This window comes from Eptatretus burgeri, chromosome 18, assembly GCF_056783735.1.
Source record: "Eptatretus burgeri isolate ZD-2024b chromosome 18, Ebu_testis_v1, whole genome shotgun sequence".
NCBI classification, from domain to species: Eukaryota; Metazoa; Chordata; class Myxini; order Myxiniformes; family Myxinidae; genus Eptatretus; species Eptatretus burgeri.
This window is the reverse complement of record NC_140978.1, coordinates 12,873,373-12,894,798: the sequence shown is the minus strand read 5'-3', so window position 1 is coordinate 12,894,798 and position 21,426 is coordinate 12,873,373. Positions and strand designations below refer to the sequence as shown.

The window sequence follows — 21,426 nt, the reverse complement described above, 5'->3', positions numbered from 1 at the left end:
TCACAGTCGGCTTTCCAAATGAGAAAGCAAGGCATAACAGCACACAGCAGCAGGGATACACGACATGGCCAAAGTATATGGACACCGTCCAATTAGTGGATTCAGCTATTTCAGCCACACCCATTGCTGAGAGGTGTATAAAATCAAGCACATAGCCATACAATCTCCGTAAACAAACATTGGCAGTAGAATGGGCTGTACTGAAGAGCTCAGTGACTTTCAATGTGGCACCATCATAGGATCCCACCTTTCCAACAAGTCAGTTTGTCAAATTTCTACCCTGCTGGAGCTGCCCCGGTCAACGGTAAGTGCTGTTGTTGTGAAGTGGAAACGTCTAGGAGCAACAACAGCTCAGCCACAAAGTGGTAGGCCACACAAGCTCACAGAACGGGAACGCCAAGTGCTGAAGCACATAGCTCGGAAAAATCATCTGTCATCAGTTGCAACACTCATTACCAAGTTCCAAACTGATTCTGGAAGCAATGTCTGCACAAGCACTGTTCATCGAGAGCTTCATGAAATGAGCTTCCATGGTCAAGCAGTCACACATAAGCCGAAGATCACCATGCGCAAGCGTCGGCTGGAGTGGTGTAAAGCTCACTGTCATTGGACTCTGGAGCAGTGAATTACGCTTCACCATCGGGCAGTCCGACAGACAAATCTGGGTTTGACAGATGCCAGGAGAATGCTACCTGCCTGAATGCATAGTGCTAACTGTAACATATGGTGGAGGAGGAATAACGGTCTTGGGCTGTTTTTCATGGTTCGTGTTAGGCCCCTTAATTCCAGTGAAGGGAAATTGATAACACTACAGCATACAATAACATTCAACACTATTCTGTGCTTCCAACTTTTTGGCAACAGTTCGGGGAATGCCCTTTCCCGTTTCAGCATGACAATGCCCCCGTGGACAAAGCGAGGTCCATACAGAAATGGTTTGTCGAGATCGGTGTGGAAGAACTTGACTGGCCTACACAAAGCCCTGAGCACAACCCCAAACACCTTTGGGATGAATTGGAACGCCGACTGCGAGCCAGACCTAAATCGCCCAACATCAGTGCCCGACCTCACTAATGCTCGTGTAAGCAAATCCCCACAGTAATGTTCCAACATCTCATGGAAAGCCTTTGCAGAAGAGTGGAGGCTGTTATAGCAGCAAAGGGGGGACCAACTCCATATTAATGCCCATGATTTTGGAATGAGATGTTGGACGAGCAGGTGTACACATAATTTTGGCCATGCAGTGTATATACTTTCATTGAAATCTTGATACTTTCAGAGCTTCAATATTTCAGAGGCACAATGTGGGAACCAGAAGTTGCAAGGGATGGGTAAATATGAAAATAGGGACCACATCATGCAAGGGGTATTGATGGAGCATACGATAAAGGAAATTGGGGTGGGGAAGGGAGCAGATAAATGCATATGGAGCAGGGTTAGTAGACAATTACAGGCAGCTACATGCAAAAGCCAACAGGGTTTGTTGGCTATATTTGCAGGAGCATAAATTAAGTCAAAAAAAAAAAAAAAAAAAAAAAAAAAGAGTAATTCGACTGCGCGCAGTTAACGTGCATGCCTCCGCTCTCCCGCACAAACACTTGGGTATTGACATATTTGACCCTTGACCTTTATCATATCTGGCCCAAAATATAATCAGTTAATTGCCCTGTCTAACTTTACCTTTGTACCAAGTTTGATGAAATTCTGTCCAATATTCCTTGAGTTAGGGTGTAAACAGTAAAATTTCAGAGTTTGACCTTGACCTTTATCACATCTGGCCCAAAATCTAATCACTTAATTGCCCTGTCTTACTTTACATTTTTACCAAGTTTGATGAAATTCTACAATTTGCTTCTTGAGTTACCACGTAAACGAAAATCCGGATGGACAAACGGACGGACGGACAACCCGGAAACATAATGCCTCCCGGCACCCTTGGTGCAGAGGCATAAAAAAGTGACTGATGTTAACAATACAGTAATTTAGTGAGGCCTCACCTCTAATAATGTGTATAGTTTTGGTCACATCGAAGGAAGACTAACTGCCATAACATAAAGGGTTCAACATAGAGCAACCATAATGATCTTGGTGGTCGGTCAACTAAACTACAAGAAGCTGTTGAAGACAAGATGTATACAGTGCCTATAGAAAGTCTACACCCCCTTTCAAAGCTTTCACCTTTTGCTGCCTTTGAGCCTGGAATTAAATCGCATTAAATCAGACTTTCACCTTTATTTACACACTGTAACCCACAACTTCCAAGTGAAAAATAAATTCTAGAAATTTCAGATAATTAATAAAAAAAACTATAGTATTTGGTTGGATAAGTGTCCACCCCCCTGATTTAATACTTGGTGGAAGCACCTTTGACAGCAATTACAGCTGTGAGTGTTGGGAGAGGTCTCTACCAACTTTGCACACCTTCATTGGGCAATATTTGCCCATTCTTGTGCACAAAACTGTTCAAGCTCAGTTATGTTGCATGGGGAGCGTTGATTGACAGCAATCTTCAAATCATGCCACAGATTTTCAATTGGATTTAGGTCGGAGCTCTCACTGGGCCACTCAAGGACATTTATCCTTTTGTTCCTTAGCCACTCCAGCGTAGCTTTGGCTGTGTACTTCAGGTCATTGCCATGCTGAAAGGTGAACTTCCATCCCAATTTCAACTTTCTTGCAGAGGGCAGCAGGTTTTCCTCCATACATTTTGCCTTCTCGTCTGGCAAGTGCCCCAGTCCCTGCTGACAATAAACATCCCCAGAACATGATGTTGCCACCACCATGCTTCACAGTAGGGATGGTGTTCTTTGGGTGATGTTCTGTGTTGGGTTTGCACCAAGTGTAACATTTTGCATTTAGGCCAAAAAGTCCCATCTTTGTTTCATTAGACCACAAACTTTTTGCCACATGACTTCAATCTCAAGAATGTTTTTTTTGCATACCTCAAACAAGATTGAAGGTGGGCTTTTTAGAGTAATGGCTTCTTGCCACCTGACTGTGCAGGGCATACTTGTGGAGTGCTTGGGATATTGTCGTCACTTGCACACAGCGACCAGTCTTTGCCATAAACACATGTAGCTCTTTCAAAGTTGCTATTGGCCTCTTATCAGTCTCCTCCTTTCTTGGTCATCCAGTTTGGAGGGATGGCCCAATATCAGCAGGGTCTTGGTGGTACCATATGCCTTCCATTTCTTAATGATAGTCTTGACTGCAATCCAAGGGATATTCAAGGCCTTTTAAATATTTTGATACCCATCCCCTGATCTGTGCCTTTCCATAACTTTATCCCAGAGGTCTGTTGAAAGGCCCTTGGTGCTCATGGTTGAGTCTTAGCTGTTCCTGTTAGTTTCCTGTGCTGGGTAATGCATTTCACAGCAAGTATTATTCTGAAATATCAGAATCATGACAATTTAACACAGGTGGAGGCCAATTAACTTTGTGTTTGATTTTAAAGGCAATTGGTTACACCTGAGCTAATTTACAATTGTTATTTTAAGGGGGGTGAACACTTATCCAACCAAGATATTCCAGTTTTGTATTTTTTAGTATTTTTCTGAAATTTGGAGAATTTGTGGGTTACGATGTGTAAATCAAGGTGGGAAAAATCCGATTTAATTCCAGGCTACAAGGCAACAAAAGGTGAAATTTTTGAAAGGGGGTGCAGACTTTCTATAGAAACTGAATTGGAAAGGAGGAAATTACAAAGGGATCTGATAACGGTGTTGAAGACAAAGGCTAGAGACAAAATGTTGAGTATTTCAGCAGAATGGACATGAGGAGTAGGAACCAAAGTCTGAGTAAATAGGAGAGTTAGGATGGGAGTAAAGAGAGGTCTTTCACTCAGAGTAGTCAATGGATGGAATAGTCTCCATGGGGAGGGGGGCAGGGGGCAAAAACAAAGGTAATAGCAGAAACAGTAGATGGATTAAAAGTTGAATTATATAGGTAGCCAAAATAATTGAGGTCACAAAGCTACATAGACATTGGTTGAGCTGAGGGATGTTATTTTCACAAATTATTTAGAAATGACTGTTGGGTGGTACAGAGCAAAATTAATGCTTCCATACTTTATTTGATAGAGGAGGAAGGGTTTATATATTCTTTGTTGAAGTGAGATTTTAATATTAAAGGTTGAGTCGAGTTGGGGGGAAAAAAAAAAAATAAAAAAGACAAGATTTTTGACAGACAAAAATATGGTAGACAGACAAAGCTGTTTGCAAAGATCAAGTTTGGGGAATTCTGACCGCTTCCACATTTTGAACCATTTTGCATTATCAAGCATTTTCTATCAGCATCTTGTTTTCGAACAGTGAAGTGAGAGTACTTTGTTGAGGGAGGGCTTTCACGAATGTTCTTTGCCTGGGTATATGTACACAAATGGTAAAGCAGTGAGAAGAGGATCAGCAGAAGTGGAGCCAGTCATAATTTGCTTTGCTGCCTACAGTGCTGCACCAGGTGTTTCTTGTATCAATTTTCTTGTATCACTTGTGCTTCATCAATAACTATAAAATAATTTTGTAAAGCTTAGGTATGGATGGAAGATTGTATACATTTATAATGATTGAAGTTTGTGAGGATGTCATCAACGAGTTAATGTGCTGCCAGCATTTGTTCAATCTTTATCACACACCTATTTCACCCATGCAAAAATATTTTTGTTAAATAATATAATAATAATAATAATGGCACTCGGTAAAGTGCCCAACTCTGCAAGGCTGAACAGTCTGTTTTGTATCCAACCGATAGGCTGGATCTGCATCCGGACCTTAACCGAAACCTAATGGGCTTCTTGTTGCCAGCCAAGAACAACCCAACTCATCCACCAAGTTTCATCCAAATCCATCCACAACTCTATTTGTGTCTGCCTACAAAGACAAAGTTTTCCAATGAACTTGCCTAGCTTGTGCTGCAGATACATATGGCTCCTCCAGAAGCTCAAGAAAAGCATTTCACTTGATTCCAATGTGGAAAATAAATTGAGATATTGGACAAAATACCCATCCAACAATGCCAATTCCATCATAAAAGTTGATGCAAGTGTGTACACTACCTCTCAACACAGTGTGAAAAGCGTGAATTGTGTTGGGTAGCTGGAACATCATGCCCACCGACGGCATAAAGGTAACCATTAAAAGTTGCAACACCAACTCCTCCACGCCGCTTCAGCATTGGTGAACAAGGAAGCCACTTATTGGTGTGTGGGTCAAAACATTCAACAGAGCGTAAACATGAACCACCATCCCTTCCACCAACTGCATATAGCCTGCAACAAAAAACAAACAATATCTTACCAAGACAAATGGAATCTGAATTTTTGTTGAATCCCATGACATGAAAATCAAGCCATTTTCACACGAATTGGGGGTAGGGGACAAAAGTGGGCACGACAAGAGCAAAAGTCTGCAACAGGATGAACAAGCACCAGAGAAAAGTGTGCATGTTCACACAGATCTCCATAAAGTTTGAATACGAGTCACACCAGGTCTTACAGTACTGCACTTTTGAAAACAAACATTTACTTGAATGACAGGGCACATGTGAGGGAGTGGGGGGAGGGGGGGAGGGAACAGTAGACAATATCACCTGCCATTGATGACACCCACTCCAAGAGTACTGCGGGATGTTGACATGCTGGCAACGTAGTTCCACTGGCGTGAGTGTGGGTCCCAACGCTCCACAGTGCTCAGATAACTCCACCCATCGTGGCCACCAACAGCATACATAGGTCCCTCCGAGACAACCACACCTAAATATGACAGTAATTTTGATACCCTAAGGAATTATCAAAAGAGCAGTCCATCAATAAGGCCAATGCAAAGACAGATTTTGCTGACACACACTATGTCCATTAACAGCAGTAGCCCAAAAAAAAGAATAAACCAATGTCACCCGCAGGGTGACCCGTATCTTGCCAAAAGGTGACCACGTGTGACTTCTTTAAGGTCACACCGAGGTGAACAGAGCTGCTATCCACCAGGAGCGACTCCTTGAGGAATATCTGCCTACGAGAGATTCCGATGAGAATCGTTCTACAGAGTAACCATGAAAAATATGCGTTTGCTTTCAAGATATGTCAAGCTTGAGACATTATGACGTCATTTGGTGACGTTATGAGGCACTCATCGAGGTGTTCAATTTGAGGTACTACACGATATGGTTCCCAAAACTTGAAAATTTGACCTTGGGGTCAAATATGTTTGACCTAAGGCGCTAACCATGAAGGTCAAGGCCAATCGCCACCAAAAATTAATCAGCTGAGCGCCAGACCATGAACTATATTCCCATGAAGTTTGAAGACTATCCGATCAAAATTACTCAAAAAAGAAGGGTTTCGTCGACTCCCCTGATTTGCGACTAAGTGACCTTGACCTTCAAAATTTTGTGCACTGAAAGGGACCTCGATAGGCCTCTGATATGCGAAGTTACAAAAATTTCCAATGATAACTGCGCTCTGCAGAATTTTTTATACATGATTACAGACAAACAAAAAAAAGTTAAAAAACATACAAGCTGACTTACATATCTTGTAAAAACTTCGTTTTGGCAAGATAAAAATTATATATATATATATATATATATATATATATATATATATATATATATATATATATATATATATATATGTATATATATATATATATATATATATATATATATATATATATATATATATATATATATATATATATATATATATATATATATATATATATATATATGTATATATGGTAGACTAGGTGTAAGTCGGCAGCGTGTAACTCGTCACTTTGCCGAAGTCGGCAGCGTCAAAAAGTCCCGAATTTATCTCATGTTCAATCCCTTTGAATAAAGGGTCATCCCTCTGTAAGTAGTCATCTCTAAGTCGTCACTTCGTCTAAGTCGTCAGATGTTGTCCATTCCCACGTAATGGAAACTCAAGTAAATTACCACTCCTAACTCGTCACACGGAACTGCTGCCTCATGAGAAGCCCGATTTCATGGAATCGTGATGCTCGCTCATTGGTGTACACCGCCAGTGATAGGCTATTTATAACTGCGTACGAACGTTGATTGCACTGCAGGCAGGACAATGGCGACTAAGCGTAAGCTTACAACTAAAACCTACCAAGAAAAATACGACATTATCCAGTTTTGCGAGGCAAATCCACTGATGAAGAAAACAGACATAGCTGAGAAGTTGGACATCAAACGGCAGACATTGAACGATATCTTGAAGAATAAGGGCAAGATATTTGGACAAGTGGAGAAGATCGTGAGGCCGGTGGGAAGTGTGAAATGTGTGTCCTTTGAAGATGTCGATGACGCGCTCATCATCTGGTTTCGGCAAATGTCGGGTCAGCCAAATATTCGGTTTCGGCCGATACTGTATTTCGGTGGAGGATTGCCCAGCCAACATCATGGAATACAATGACCGGTTTGAATCCTTTCTCATGCACCAGATGCCCAAGAGTTTGAGGCAGTCAAACATAACGGATTACTTCGCGAAGAAGTAAAAGATCGATCGAGCTTAGTGTTGAAGTCCGATCATGGTTTTATATTGGCTTGTTCTGTACATTACCACACTCACTCACACATAGGCATTGGGTGGTAATCATCACCACGATGACTGTGTGTCATGTAATTTGTCACCATACCATCACCGATGGTATACGAGCTGTCTTACAGAGTTGTTCATTATCTTTACTTTTGATAAACCGATTCATGAATTCCATCTTTGCTTGATCACTTTCCAACTCACCAACTCACCCCCACCTATGTCCCGAGGATTGTGTTTTCCTTTTGGTACAATAGCCGGCTCTCACACATATGTGTCCAGGCCATGCGCGACTTCATCCTTCACCCCACAGTCATCATGAATGTTCGCATACGCACAAGTCATCACATTTTTTCTCGGTAACGACTTACGCCTAGTCTGTATGTGTGTGTATATATTATATATATATATATATATATATATATATATATATATATATATATATATATATATATATATATATATATATATATATATATATATATATATATATATACGCACGCACACGCACACTCTCTCAGGACAAAGGAACAATAGAGGATGGGAAATGACAGCGGAGTTGAAGGACAAGACCGAAGAAGAGTTGGACAAAGAATGGGTGTGTGGAGGAATGGGGTGCAGGACAGGACATGGGTACACAGGATGAATACAGAAGCGAAAACTAGAAATGAAGGAGTGATCGGGTGGTGGGTGGTGTGGAGGGTTGGGAGAGGCTTGGGGGGGTGGGGGGCGGTAGAATAGACGATGGAAAAGATCATGGTTTTGGATCGGGGAAGATAAGGGATGGTGGTGAACAGCTGTCTTGAAGACCTGAGAGAAGAATGAGACAAGAGAATGTGGAATTTGGTTCCAGAGACAGGGGAACTTGTGGGGGTGGGGTGGAGAAACAAATGAGTGGAGGTGAGCAGTGATCCTGGATTTATGGAGATTCACCAAAAGGAGTTTGATGGTGGACCATGTGCATCTTGCAGAAACCTGGAGGGGGGTGGGGGGTGAAAATCCTGGAAAGAGCAGAGGGTGCAGGACTAGAAAGGTGGTGTTAGAAAACAGACTGACTGTTCTGTGATGGGAAGATATAGGCCCATAGACTCAGTTTTGCACAGGAGATTCCAATAAAGTCGTTTCAGAATGGGATGTCAGGTCAGGTTATGTGTCAGGTCAGGTTCGATCTGTGACCTGCTACAGGTACCATGTAAACCTGTACTAACCTGTTCCATGGTCGGGTTGTCGGCGACTAAACCGTCTCCCCCACCAGGTTTTCTGGTGAGGAGGGTGTTTGGATATGGACACCCAGCAGGATTAAAAACAAAACCTGTCAAAGGGCGGAGGAGCTCCTTGTGAGCCAACGGCCATCCATATCTAGTGCCCAACTGTGTCTGCGGACGTCCTCCTGCAGTTGGGTTACTTCTTATTAGGAGGTTGGTGGCAGGATTTGCACTCCAGCCACCGTAAAACGCTTCATTCCGCAAAACGCAAAAACGCAAAAAAATCTGAAAACCCACTCCGTGGGAGTACCTCCTGTGCAGCTTCCCTTCGCAGGGCAGCTCACCGGATGATGGGATTGGGGCAAAGCCTTCGGGACCCCCAATCTTTGATAGGAGGGAAACCACGGGGTAACATCCCTGGGTCAGATTGCGGGAGAGTGTGTCGGAGTGGTGCTGAGGTGTCGTCCACCAGACGGCGGTCTCCTTGGGTTAACCTGAGGCGGTCCCTTCGGGTGGGTGCCTGGAATGTCCTATCCCTAAGAGAGGATGATCACCTGTCTCTGTTATCATCTGAGCTCAAGCGTTTGGACATCGGGATTGCAGCTCTCTCTGAGGTTCGGAGACCGGATTGCGGCGAGATAATGGTGGGTGGTTACACCTACTATTGGTCTGGTCGCTCTGATGGTTACCATACCCAAGGAGTTGCTGTAGCTGTGTCCAATAAGCTGACCCCAATGATAATTGAGGTAACACCGGTCAACGAGCGTATTATGAGATTAAGGATTCGTCACTCCTTGGGTGTCATTTCCCTGGTCTCTATTTATGCTCCGACTGAGGCGAGTGATCTTACCGTGAAGGATGCATTCTACGCCACACTCGAGTCTGTGGTTGATCAGTGCCCCAGACGAGATACACTTCTAGTCTTGGGGGATTTCAATGCATCGACTGGAACTGATAGGGATGGTTATGAGGTGTGTGTTGGTCCCCATGGGTCAGGAACTATGAACCAGAATAGCACTAAGTTCCTTGACTTTGCAAGAAGTCATGGACTTAGGGTGGCTGGTTCATGGTTTCAGCGCCCGCAAGCTCATCGCTGGACTTGGTATTCCAACGCTGGCGGTGTGGCAAAGGAGATTGACCATGTCCTCATTGACGGTCGTTGGAGGATGATCCAGAACTGCAGGGTCTACCGGAGTGCTCAGTTCCTCAATACTGACCACAGGCTTGTTGTAGCAACTCTAAAGCTGCACCTTAAATCCTGGAGAATGGTACCATCCCAGCCTAGGCTGGATGTTGCCAAGCTCAGGGATGAGAGAGTAGCTGAGGAGTTTGCGAACAGGCTGAGTGGACACTTGGGGGGTCTGGGTGCTTTGGGGGGTCCTGAAGAGTTGTGGAGCACCTTCAAGACCACCGTCCTTGATGTTGCCGGTGGATGCCTTGGAGTTCACCGCAGGGCAAAGAAGAATTTCGTCTCTCAAGGGACACTGGATACCATTGACCAGAGTCGCAGGGCCAGGCTGAATGGCAGAGCTGAGCTGTTCAGGGAGCTGAGGCGTAAAACTGTACGTGCACTGAGGGTGGACAAGGAGGCCTATGTGCGAGGAATCTGTGAGGGGGTAGAGCATCACCTGTGGACAGGTGATTCTCGTCCCGCTTACAGGGGAATTCGCGCATTACGTTCATCCAAGCCCATCCCTCGGAGCACTGCAGTTCGAGCAGAGAGTGGTAGGCTCTTGACAGAGGAGTCTGAAGTGAAGGCCCGCTGGGCCGGTTACTTAGAGCGGTTGTACCAGGCTGATCCCCCAGCTGTCGAGTTGGATGTCAAGGGTGTTACAATCCCTGTTGCTGACCCTCGAATCAACTGTGGTCCACCATCGCTTGTGGAAACACGGGCTGCGGTGAACCAGTTGAAACGGGGCAAAGCTCCAGGGATCTGTGGCATCCATGCTGAACTTCTCAAGGCTGGTGGAAATGCTGCACTCGCGTCGTTGCATGCAGTTTTGTGCTCTGCCTGGAACACAGGCATCATCCCAACTGACTGGAAGAGGGGCCTTGTTGTCCCTCTCTGGAAAGGGAAGGGTGATCGCCAAGACTGCAACAACTACCGAGGGGTGACGCTGCTCTCAGTGCCGGGCAAGGTCTTTGCTCGGATAATTCTTGATAGGGTTCGCCACCATCTGCTTGAGCACCAGCGTCCAGAGCAGTCAGGCTTTACACCAAAGAGGTCAACGATTGACCGTATCCTTGCTCTTCGTGTCCTCATTGAACGCAGACGAGAGTTTCGGCAGGGGCTGCTTGCAGCCTATGTTGATCTCTGTAAAGCGTTCGATTCAGTGAATCGGGATGTCCTCTGGAGGATTCTTGGTCTTCGCGGGGTGCCACCGAAACTGATCGATCTGATGTCTGAACTCTACTCTGGTACTGAGAGTGCTGTGAAGTGTGGTGGTACCGCCTCTGACTTATTTCCAGTTGTTACTGGAGTTCGTCAGGGATGTGTACTTGCCCCCACACTTTTCAGCACTTGTATGGACTGGATTTTTGGGAGGATGTCGGAGAGATCAAGTTGCGGTGCATCGTTTGGCAATGTCAAGATCTCGGACCTTGATTTTGCAGATGATGCAGTCATCTTTGCGGAGACTTTAGACATCCTCTTGGGGGCCCTCGAGGTGCTGAATGAGGAGTCGGAGCCGTTGGGATTACGGATTTCTTGGGTCAAAACAAAGATCCAGGCTTTCGGTGACATCTTGGATGCTGCTGTCCTGTCTGTGTCTGTTTGTGGTGAGGATGTTGAGGTCGTGGATAGATTCACTTACCTTGGCAGTGATATTCATGTCTCCGCAGGTTGTGAGCCGGAGGTCAATAGACGTCTGGGTCGGGCCTGGGGAGTCATGGATTCACTGGATCATGGGGTGTGGCGCTGCCGGTACCTGTGCGGGAGGACGAAAGTCCGAGTCTTCAGGTCCTTGGTACTTCCAGTCTTGCTCTATGGGTGCGAGACTTGGACTTTGACCAAGGATCTGAGACGGAGACTTAATTCCTTTGGTACCAGGTCTCTTCGGAGAATCCTTGGCTATCGCTGGTCGGATTTTGTGTCCAACGAGCGGTTGCTGAGAGAGACTCGGATGAGATTTGTTACCTGCATAGTCCGTGAGCGTCAGCTGCGGCTGTATGGACATGTGGCTCGTTTTCCTGACGCTGATCCTGCTCACCAGATTCTCTCAGCGAGGGAGTCTCATGAGTGGAGGAGGCCAGTGGGCCGACCACGTGCCTCATGGTTGCAGCAGGTTGACCATCATCTCAAGGAGATGGGGATGGGCCTGGCATCTGCCTGGGGGATGGCCAGACGGAGGCCCCTGGAGTACCGGCGGAAAGTGGACGCAGCGACGCGCTGTTCTGGCACATGCTCCCATACCTGACCTGAGAATGGGATGCTAGAAAATGTCTGGAACATTTTAAGAAAGGCACATTTGTTAATTCAGGCCGAAAGAGGCCATTAAAAAGTCCAGAGAGTGGGAAGGGCTAAAAATTATGCAAGCAGCATTTACTGGTACCGCCCAAACAAATCGATGAAAAGCATCCGAACATAGTTTCAGAGGTGATGGTTGTGCATCAGAGGCATTGACCATGGAAATTAGGTCTTCGTTTTAAAATATGACCACAACAGCAAGCAGAGCCATGAATAATAGGGCCTGGTGTAAATTGACAATCGAGACAGATTTGTTTATACTTTGACGAATGTCCATTAACAGCAGCATATATTGGCAAATTAAAAGTGAAAATGGGAGTCAAAAGCCTCATATCAAATACCCTTGAGGATACATAAATGTAATTTCCCAACTGTGCATCGATTGCAATGTAAAATATACAGAGGTCAACCAGATATTCTGCAACGCATTTTGCGACCACCCCAATTATGCCATATTTGTCTTGAGTGCAGCTTTTTGCAAACGAAGATTAAACTTCATCTGGAAGACCATGAGTTAGACTCATTAAGGTTGAACGACTGCCCAGAAGCAACGGATTGCAGTCATTCATGCTCTCAGATAGACAAAGTATGTCAAGCAAATGAGACACTTGCACAACTTTTTGTTCCACTTTCCATTTGCAGCAAACACTCCACAATCTCCACATGAAGTAGAAAAACAACTTACTACCCCATCCACAAGATAGAATACTGAACAGTGTTGACTGCACAGGAACTGACCAGACAGATGATCCTGTTCTTTTGCGAGAGATCCAGGGCATAAAAATCGCTAAAAAAGCAAACATTGTGTCCAGCTTAGCGACCAGGCTGGAAGCCAAACATCAGACAAGACATGAAGGGCATAACAATGGATTCAAATACTTTGTTTATGATGGGCAGGAAGTAAACCAGCTTGTGATAAATACAATCAGTTCAAGCACCCTTCTTGTGAATTTGCAGAAATGTAAGCAATCTTCCATGATCAAGGAAAGTGGCTAAATAAATACCTGCAAAAGAAGCAGCAGCAGACAGGCTTTGAAGATAAAATAATTTGTACTTTCAGGTCCACTTTCTGTAAGTTTTTTTTTTTTTAGACTTTTTTTTTTTTTTTAATAAACTCACAAGAAGATTTCACTTGCTGTATGACAATGAGCAAAAGAGGCAGATGAACGATGGCAACAGGGATGTGAGATGTTAACATTTATATTATATATCGTGTTACGGATCTGGAAACCATTTGCATTCAACATACAGATGTCTCAAAAGTCAGTTATGTCATTAAGTATGTGTGAAGTCAGATCCCCTTCCTTTTGTCTAGTGGGAGAATCAAAGACGTGCATTGCGATTTCTTTTAGTTCGGTTATTACATCTAATAAACCATCCCATCTGCATGACCCCTTCGGCCCATCACACTCCATCACCACCCGCTGGCTGCTCGCACCTTGACTTGACGAGAGGGGGTCTCGCGGTTCTAGTTCTTGGCTCCTACGAACGTTGTAACTCTTGTACGATGACCTTCGCAGTGCTGACACTGTTACTCGTCGAGAGCGAAGCCACGTGGAGGAGTAACTGGGGTCTCCTGGAAGGGGCCGAGGCCCACCCCGGAAAGGTGGGCCAGAGGACCCTGTCCAATCAGAGGTGGACAGCGAGGTGCGTTTCGCCAAGGGTCCCTCCCCATGGAGAGAGGCCAATAAAATCTTCGAGACTCTCTGGAAAAGAGGGGTCCGGTCGAGTTTGCTTTCACGGTGGCTGTAAGCAGTCAGTTTTGTTTCACGGTGGCTGTATGGGGTTCTGGAGTTTCACGGTGGCTGCTACGAGGAGTTTTAAGGAAGGATAGAGCGACCCTGACCTCCCTCCGTGGACCCCGATTGTTCACCACCCGAGCTCCGCCACGAACCACGAGTCCCTACATGCGACTGGGACCGGACCAACGACCTTTGTGAGGTGCCACATCAAGGAGCATGACCTTCCTCCGACGGTCAGGTACACCACTGAACCCTGACCCCCAGCTCGTCTCTGTCCACGGCTGCGAGGGTCCAATAAAGACTCTGGGTTTCTTTTCATTGTGTGTGTGTGTGTGTGCGTGTGTGTGCGTGTGTGTGCGTGTGTGTGCGTGTGTGTGCGTGTGTGTGCGTGTGTGTGCGTGTGTGTGCGTGTGTGTCTATGTGTGTGTCTAAGTGTGGGCCCATTTTGTAAGTAGATCTGAATAAGTGTATTTGCTCATTGTAAATATTCCTTCTTACCTATTCGCGTTGTCTTCCATTTGTCTTTTTATTGTAAATAAACATTTGTATAAATATTCCCAGTCCATTTCTGTCCCTTCTTGGATTGGTCCAGCATGGTTCAGATCAGAGTTAAGGCGGGGTTTTACCCCTGATAATAATCCGTTCATTCCAGCTGGCACGGCTTTGGCAGTTTCCGCTCGGCTGCACCCGAACCAGAGTTGGGAGTCGGTAGTTGGAACTCTACCGCAGTCGGTAGCGTGACCCGGTTCGAGCAAGACGTGCCGAGGGCATGGTTTCCCCGGTAGTCGAAATCGGGTCGTTAATTCGGTAAATTGGTTATAGACAAATAGATCCTACGATACGCGGTTGAAATATTGGCAACCACGGTCGGTTAAACGACATGCATGTCGGTTAAACGACATCCATGAAAACGTATCAGGCCCAATACATTTTTGAAATATCTTGCGAAACTACTGTATCGTTTTTGGACCCATCTCTCAATGGTGAAGAATCATTTTTAAAATTCTAGTAGTCGGATCCAGATCCGGATATTCACCAAAATCTAACCAGTTCGTCCTTGTCACACACCCAACCTGTCCACAAAATTTCATCCGGATCCATCCACAACTTTGAGATATCCTGTAGACAAAGACAGACAGACAAACAGAAGTGAAAACAACCTCCTTCACCTTCGGTGGCAGAGGTAACAACAAAAAGAGCAATCAGAGATTGCAGACCCTCGACAGGACTTTTGTGTGGTGTTTGTGTAGTTTTGAGTTGCATTTGTTTACTTGTTTGTTACATAATTAGAGACAAAATTAGAACCACTACTTTATAAATGCTTGTCGTGATGACCGGGTACCAAGAAATCCTGCTTTGATCAGACGCCTGACCCTGACCCATGACGTTTTAAAAAATTATTATTCAATTGAATTTGTGAATGGGATTAAAATAAATTCAAATCAAATGGAAGACCAAATAGGTAAAGTCCTGCATTGAAGTAATCAGAAGGAACCCGAACAAGCAAAAAAAAGCAAAGATGAAGTCATCAGGAAGAACCTGGATAGGATTTGCATTTCAGCTGCTACTTCTCTACCCTCAAACCCATCCAGGCACAACCAAGTGAGCCTGATTAACAATATATATGTAAATATATATCAAAAAAACAAAAACGATCCATATTAAAAAATTGTCAGACAATAACAAGTTGAAATTTAAAACATGTATTCCCACCACAACTAGATCATAAATGTGAAGTTCCCCTATATTTGTCCAACTGTTCCAGAGAAGATTTTTTCAGGTTTTAGGGTAAATCCAATATGGCTGCCAAACAATGTGACCTATGACATGTGTGTGAACCGTTTGCTCCTCATGTAGAGGCTGTCATACATGCAAAAGTTTCGCCTCGATCTGTTCAGCCACTTCAAAGATTTTTGAAGGTTTGAAATGAATAAATAAATAAATATGGCTGTCAAATCACGTGACCGATATCAATTTTTTTTGTGGACCATTTTATCCTGAGATGACCCTCAAAAATTTATACTGATCAGATGTCATAATTACATATGTCGAACTCCACAACGAAGGCACAAATGGCATCAATTAAAAAGATAATAATAATTTTTTTTTTTTTTAAACCAAAAAAAAAAAACCCTACGGTGACAAAACAATTTGTAACAAAGCTACGGTGAGCATACTTGACAAGAACAAAATCAGGCGGTGCATTGTCAGGTCAACATGGCATCGCCTCTGTGCACTTTTGTGGTGTATTCATTTTTAAATAAGATTTAAAATAAATTAAAAAAAATTGTAATGGTACAGGTGCAATACCTCAGGAAAGAATTTCGCTTCCTTAATTTGTCATCATGGTAGTTGCTTCAGCCATGATTGTGCTGGATTTGATGGCAATCATTGACACTTTGAGAATGAACAAAACACTGATTTTGTGATCCACAATGTGGTACTTTAATTATTGTTAAACGTTTGAAAATAAAAGATATGGCTTTTAAATGCTTAAGACTTCACTCGTTTTTCAGCGTATAAAATTGTACATCTATGAATGGGCAGCCATTGTACTACGGAACACCCACACATGCTCTGGCAAGACTGCGCATACACATGTACTACAGTTGTAGTGCCGGGTTCAGGGGCGAGAAACGACCGCGACATGGAGCAGTTGGGCCGTCTCCGCTCCGAACACCCGGAATTGCAGGTCGTCACTCCGGATAACTCCGAAGTCGACGGGTCGCTTAATGGACCGTGGACACCAATATTTCGACCGCGCAGTTAGGGTCTTTTGGTCCGATTCCAATTTACCTAATTAGCCGTGCGGTCTAGCTTCCGGGGAAGCCACACCCTTGGCCGGCTTTGGCCGAACCGAGTCGCTGTTACCGACTCGGATCCGGCGTAACCGAGCGGGAATTACCAAAGCCGTGCCGGTCCAAATAACAATTTACGGCACAATCGGCCTCCCTAATTCTCAAGCCCGAACCATACTGGGTCAATGAAAGAAAACACAGACAACAAACTGGAACATTTAAGTTATTTATTTACAATGCAAGACGGAGGGAAACACAGAGCTGACTTAACTACGAATATGAATACAGGCAAATGTGCAATGGCAATCACTTAAACGATTTCTACTTATCAGACTGGTCACAGACAGACACACATACCCAAAAAGGAAATGGATCTCATGGGTCTTTATTCGGCCCTTCATCTTGGGATGGAAGGCGAGCTGAGGGTCAGCGTCTGGCTGGGTATCTGGCTGCCTTGTGTGGTTTTACTGACTCGCACTTGTGGAGCTCGGAGTCCGTGGACGGGAACGGGGATCCCCAGCTCGAGCGCGCCAACACAACCCACCACAGTGGGACTCGAACCCACGACCCAGAATCCAACGAGTCCACAATCATGGCTGCCGCAAATGACGATCGACGACACGAGCACCGCGAAACACCTCCGCCATGACCACCACCATCACGAGCGCCAACATGACTACCGACCACCAAGGAACCCCGAAAAAGACCACTGGTGTGACAGCTCGCCACCATTCGTATTCCTCCCCCGGGCGGGTGGAGGGATCCGCTCTGAGGTAACTCGGCTCCGGATTGGTCAGGGGGCATTGGGCGATCGGTGTCCTCCCCTCAATGGACGAGGCAAACATTCCATCTGGCTGGGGCGGAGTCGCCCTGAGGTGATCTCACCACCGCCTATGTCCGTGGCCTCGAACAGGTGCGTAATGGCGCTGAAGGAGTGGAGGGGGATTTAAGGCAGAAGACGAACCAGAAAGAAACTCGCAGCGCACACATGAAATTCCCATTAGACATAGGGGAGAGATTCTAACTCTCCATATATACTTAACAAAATAACTGAACTTTGGGTCAACTGTGTGTGTGAATGCGAATGGTTTCCAGATTCGTAACACTACTTCAGTGTGGCAACAGGAGGAGACTGCTCAACAGGAAAGGGGGGGGGGGGAGGTGGTAGTGTGGCAGGTTATAAAGAGGCTGCAACGAACACACGCACACATATCAAAGATGCAGAAAGCCACAGCGAAGAGATAGCAGATGCCAGGACTCCAGACAGAACACACCAAATTGGTGAAGAATGGTCTGCAAAGCAAAAAGGGGTTTCAAGGGTGAGCCTGCTGCAAAGTGCCATTGGGGTCTATGCTGAGCCAAAGTTGTTCCTCTCGATGCTTCACAAGGAAGACAGCACACGCCCACAATACAAAGTTCTCTCAACTCTGTTCATGCTGTGAAAGAATATAATAGCCGGCGTAACCATTACTGCCTTGAATAAGCAAGCAGACTAGGCATCACCAACATTTTTATTCAGTTTGCTTCCTGTGGCCTAATCCCCATTAGTTATAAAACCTGTTGCTTTCCATGCATTTTGCACTGTGGGATAGTCCTGCAGCATAATGAAATTCCCCCAAGAACCACCAACGTGCTGAAACTACTGCATGGCTAAATTAATTAATCCTCAACCACACCACAAACCAGTAGAGAGTGAAAAACGCCTCCGCTCGGCGCCTTGAGAGTTCAATTATGGTCGTCACACCCACCAGTTCCAGGGTCAGCCACTAAAAAAAGGCTCAGCTGCTTGAACTTCACTGGAATACTTCTCTCCTTTATGGACATGGTGCCCAATATAATTTCTCTCCTCAATTTGTGGATCTAAAGCGCTCAATGTTATTGGAATCTCCCATAATAAATCTGAAGCAAAACATAAGTTGTTCTCACATCGCGAGCAGTTAGTGGCCTCAGTTACCGCCTCCTGATTCAACTCCATCTGCTCGCTCAGCCCTCACATGAGCAAATCCAGGATATACACAGACTTCCAACAAGGCAATCCTCATGTATAAACTCAATCAAGAATGACTGTACACCCTTTCCTTTGTTTCTCACTTTTCCAGTATGTGTAATCACCTATTCCACAACTCTTCCCTTCAGGACTTCAAGCTGCTATGCAACACAATCATGTCATTCCGCATCTTTATTACCCCCATTATCCCAGCCTATTACTTGAAAGTTGCAGGGTTTCCACCTACTCCCTCTTTACCTATTTGTAAATTCCACTGCCAATTGTGTTCAACTGTTACTCTTCTGCCAAACTATCAGTTCCTACCCTCAGTCAACCTTGCTCTTCCATAAGCCTCGATCTTGTGAAGAAAACGAAGAAAAAATAGAGATAATAAAAATAGGAGCAGGCTCCCATACCAAGACCATGCCGATGTGTTGACATTGAGGGCATCACACTCCAGCAGCGGTTGCGAGGGTTGAAGCACTCAACGGTGTTGAGTGTCTTTAGGCCATCACGTCCACCCACTACGTACAGCCTATCATCAAGCACGGCAACACCAAATTGCAACCGCCGTGCACTCAGCCTGTCGAGGCAGCTCCACGTGTTCGTTCGCAGGTCATATTGCTCAATGCTTATCGCACCTGCAAACCGCATTCACACTTTCACTTATCCAGACAACCTGTACATGCAAAGGTCAGGGATCACAAACAAAATCAATATGCCAAAGTAGGGGGTTAAGCAATATAGCAATCAGCAACAGTCCAAGGGGGGATGAAGAGTGCATTCATTTTTTTAAAAATTCTAAATGGTCAAGCAGAGCACGTACCACTGTCTGTATATAAAGATGGTGAATATATATTTTGTCTGAGGCTCATTAAAGTCAAACAAGGAATACTTTTACATACATTCGAATGACAAGAGAGTAAACCAAAGAGGATACGAACCAGAGCTGTCAAATGGGAGTGGAAAATATGGTCAGATAGCCTTGTGTATTTAAAATATTTCCCTTCAGGAATTTATTTTTTAACATCACAAAAAGTTACTAACTCAATTTTTCCTTCAGTCAAATATTAATCAGTCTGAGAGTGTTCACAACTTGGGGATTAAAAAAGAAACAAACATATAAATAAAAGAAAAGCAAACAAAACATTGCACCTTTGGATGCATCCATGCCACCCACTGCAATCATGGTGCCCACAGTAGATTTGCGAGGGTGCGTGCGTGCACTATGTGTGGCATCTCTGTGCCCTGGCAAAAGCTGATACTTCATGGCTTGCACAAGTAGTCGCTGGCACTCCAAGTTATGAGCAAGCAGTTGGTGTGACTCAATGCTTGCAAGGTACTACACACAATAAGGCAGTATGCAGTTAGTACTTTTCCTCAAAAACAATGTCACTGCTCTGGAGGAAACTAGATTTGCTTTAAAATTACAGTACCCATTCAAAAAATAAAAATAAATAATATTTAAAATGCTAATGAAACATTGTTGCATGTGCACAACTAATAGCTTGTGTTGATGGGGAAATCTGGTTATCAAGGTACTGGTGAGAGTTTATCTATGGGGCTTTGTGATAGTTAATGACCAGCAGAAAATGTTTTCCAATGGAATTGTGGAGTTTAAAAAAAAATTAATTGTGCAAGGTTAATGCTCGACTTTGATTTGTCCCAACTCATTACATGTAGGCAAACAAAACAAAACAAACAAAGAAAAATCGGTTGACCACTCATTTTCGAAGGTAGCCATTTCATGTTTAGGTTCTCTCATATGTTGTTCAGAGTGACTGCAGGCAGATTCTTGATCTGCAGGGGTTTACACACTCAGGACATGGAAAAACTGGCTGATTTGGTTGAGCTTGATTAACCTTTGTAGCTCACCTTGTCTCCTGAGCAGACAAGAAGCGATGCCTCTTCTACTCAAGTACTCTCCAGGTAGTAATGTCTAATGCTACGCTCTCCAAGTCTGTGATGAGCATGCCAAGTTTCTCAAGATTTTCTTTCAGGATTTGAAGGATATACCTTGGCCACCCTTGTTGGTGTTGACCATGTTTAATCTGTGAAGATGACTGCCTTGGGAATCTTAGTCATTATGTACCATGTGTCCCCACCATTTGAGCTGAACCTTGATGGAAGTTTCCATTACAGCCATGGCTGCTCTCTTCACAAAACACAATGTTCTAATCCATTTCATATGGAACAGGTCAATCTGCTTCCTGTGTCTGAAACACATGGTCTATGTCTCACGAGCATACAGCAGGGTAGGTATGACCACAGCTTTGTAAACAGAGTTTGGTTGAAAGTTTGACCCCTATCTTCTTCCATAGTCTTGAATAGTGAGGCAATACAAAAGGCAGAGTTGGCTTTGGCCATTCGATTTGCCACTTCACTGTCAATGCAGACATTTCTCGAAAATGTACTGCTGAGAAAGGCGAAATTTTCCACAGCATGCAGGGCTGTATCATTGATAGCAATAGCAGGTAGTGGTTGGTGCAATGCCTCAGTTTTCTTCAAGCCTCAGTTTCAGTGCAATGCCTCAGTTTTCTTCAAGTTTTCTTTGGTTTCTTCAAAACACGTCTTGATCCACTGGATATGAAAGCACAGTCATCAGCGAACAGTAAAAACAATGTAGTGCCACCTGATTTTTGCACCCATCATAACTGAGGGCGGACTCCACAAACAGATGTATTTGGAAGAATG

The 21,426-nt window shown here is 44.5% G+C and overlaps 1 protein-coding gene across 3 annotated transcripts in view; it reads right to left on the bottom strand.

Moving 5' to 3' along the window:
- LOC147008630 (kelch-like protein 5) overlaps positions 1-21,426 on the bottom strand; it is a 115,605-nt gene that overhangs the window by 32,849 nt on the left and 61,330 nt on the right. For all 3 annotated transcript variants that reach the window (XM_085863816.1, XM_085863815.1, XM_085863817.1), the window contains 4 exons: positions 19,888-20,074; positions 19,149-19,373; positions 5,584-5,746; positions 5,051-5,263 (listed from right to left, as the gene is read on the bottom strand). In XM_085863816.1, the coding sequence (XP_085719942.1) occupies positions 5,051-5,263; positions 5,584-5,746; positions 19,149-19,373; positions 19,888-20,074 (788 nt within the window). The remainder of the gene's footprint in view (positions 1-5,050; positions 5,264-5,583; positions 5,747-19,148; positions 19,374-19,887; positions 20,075-21,426) is intronic.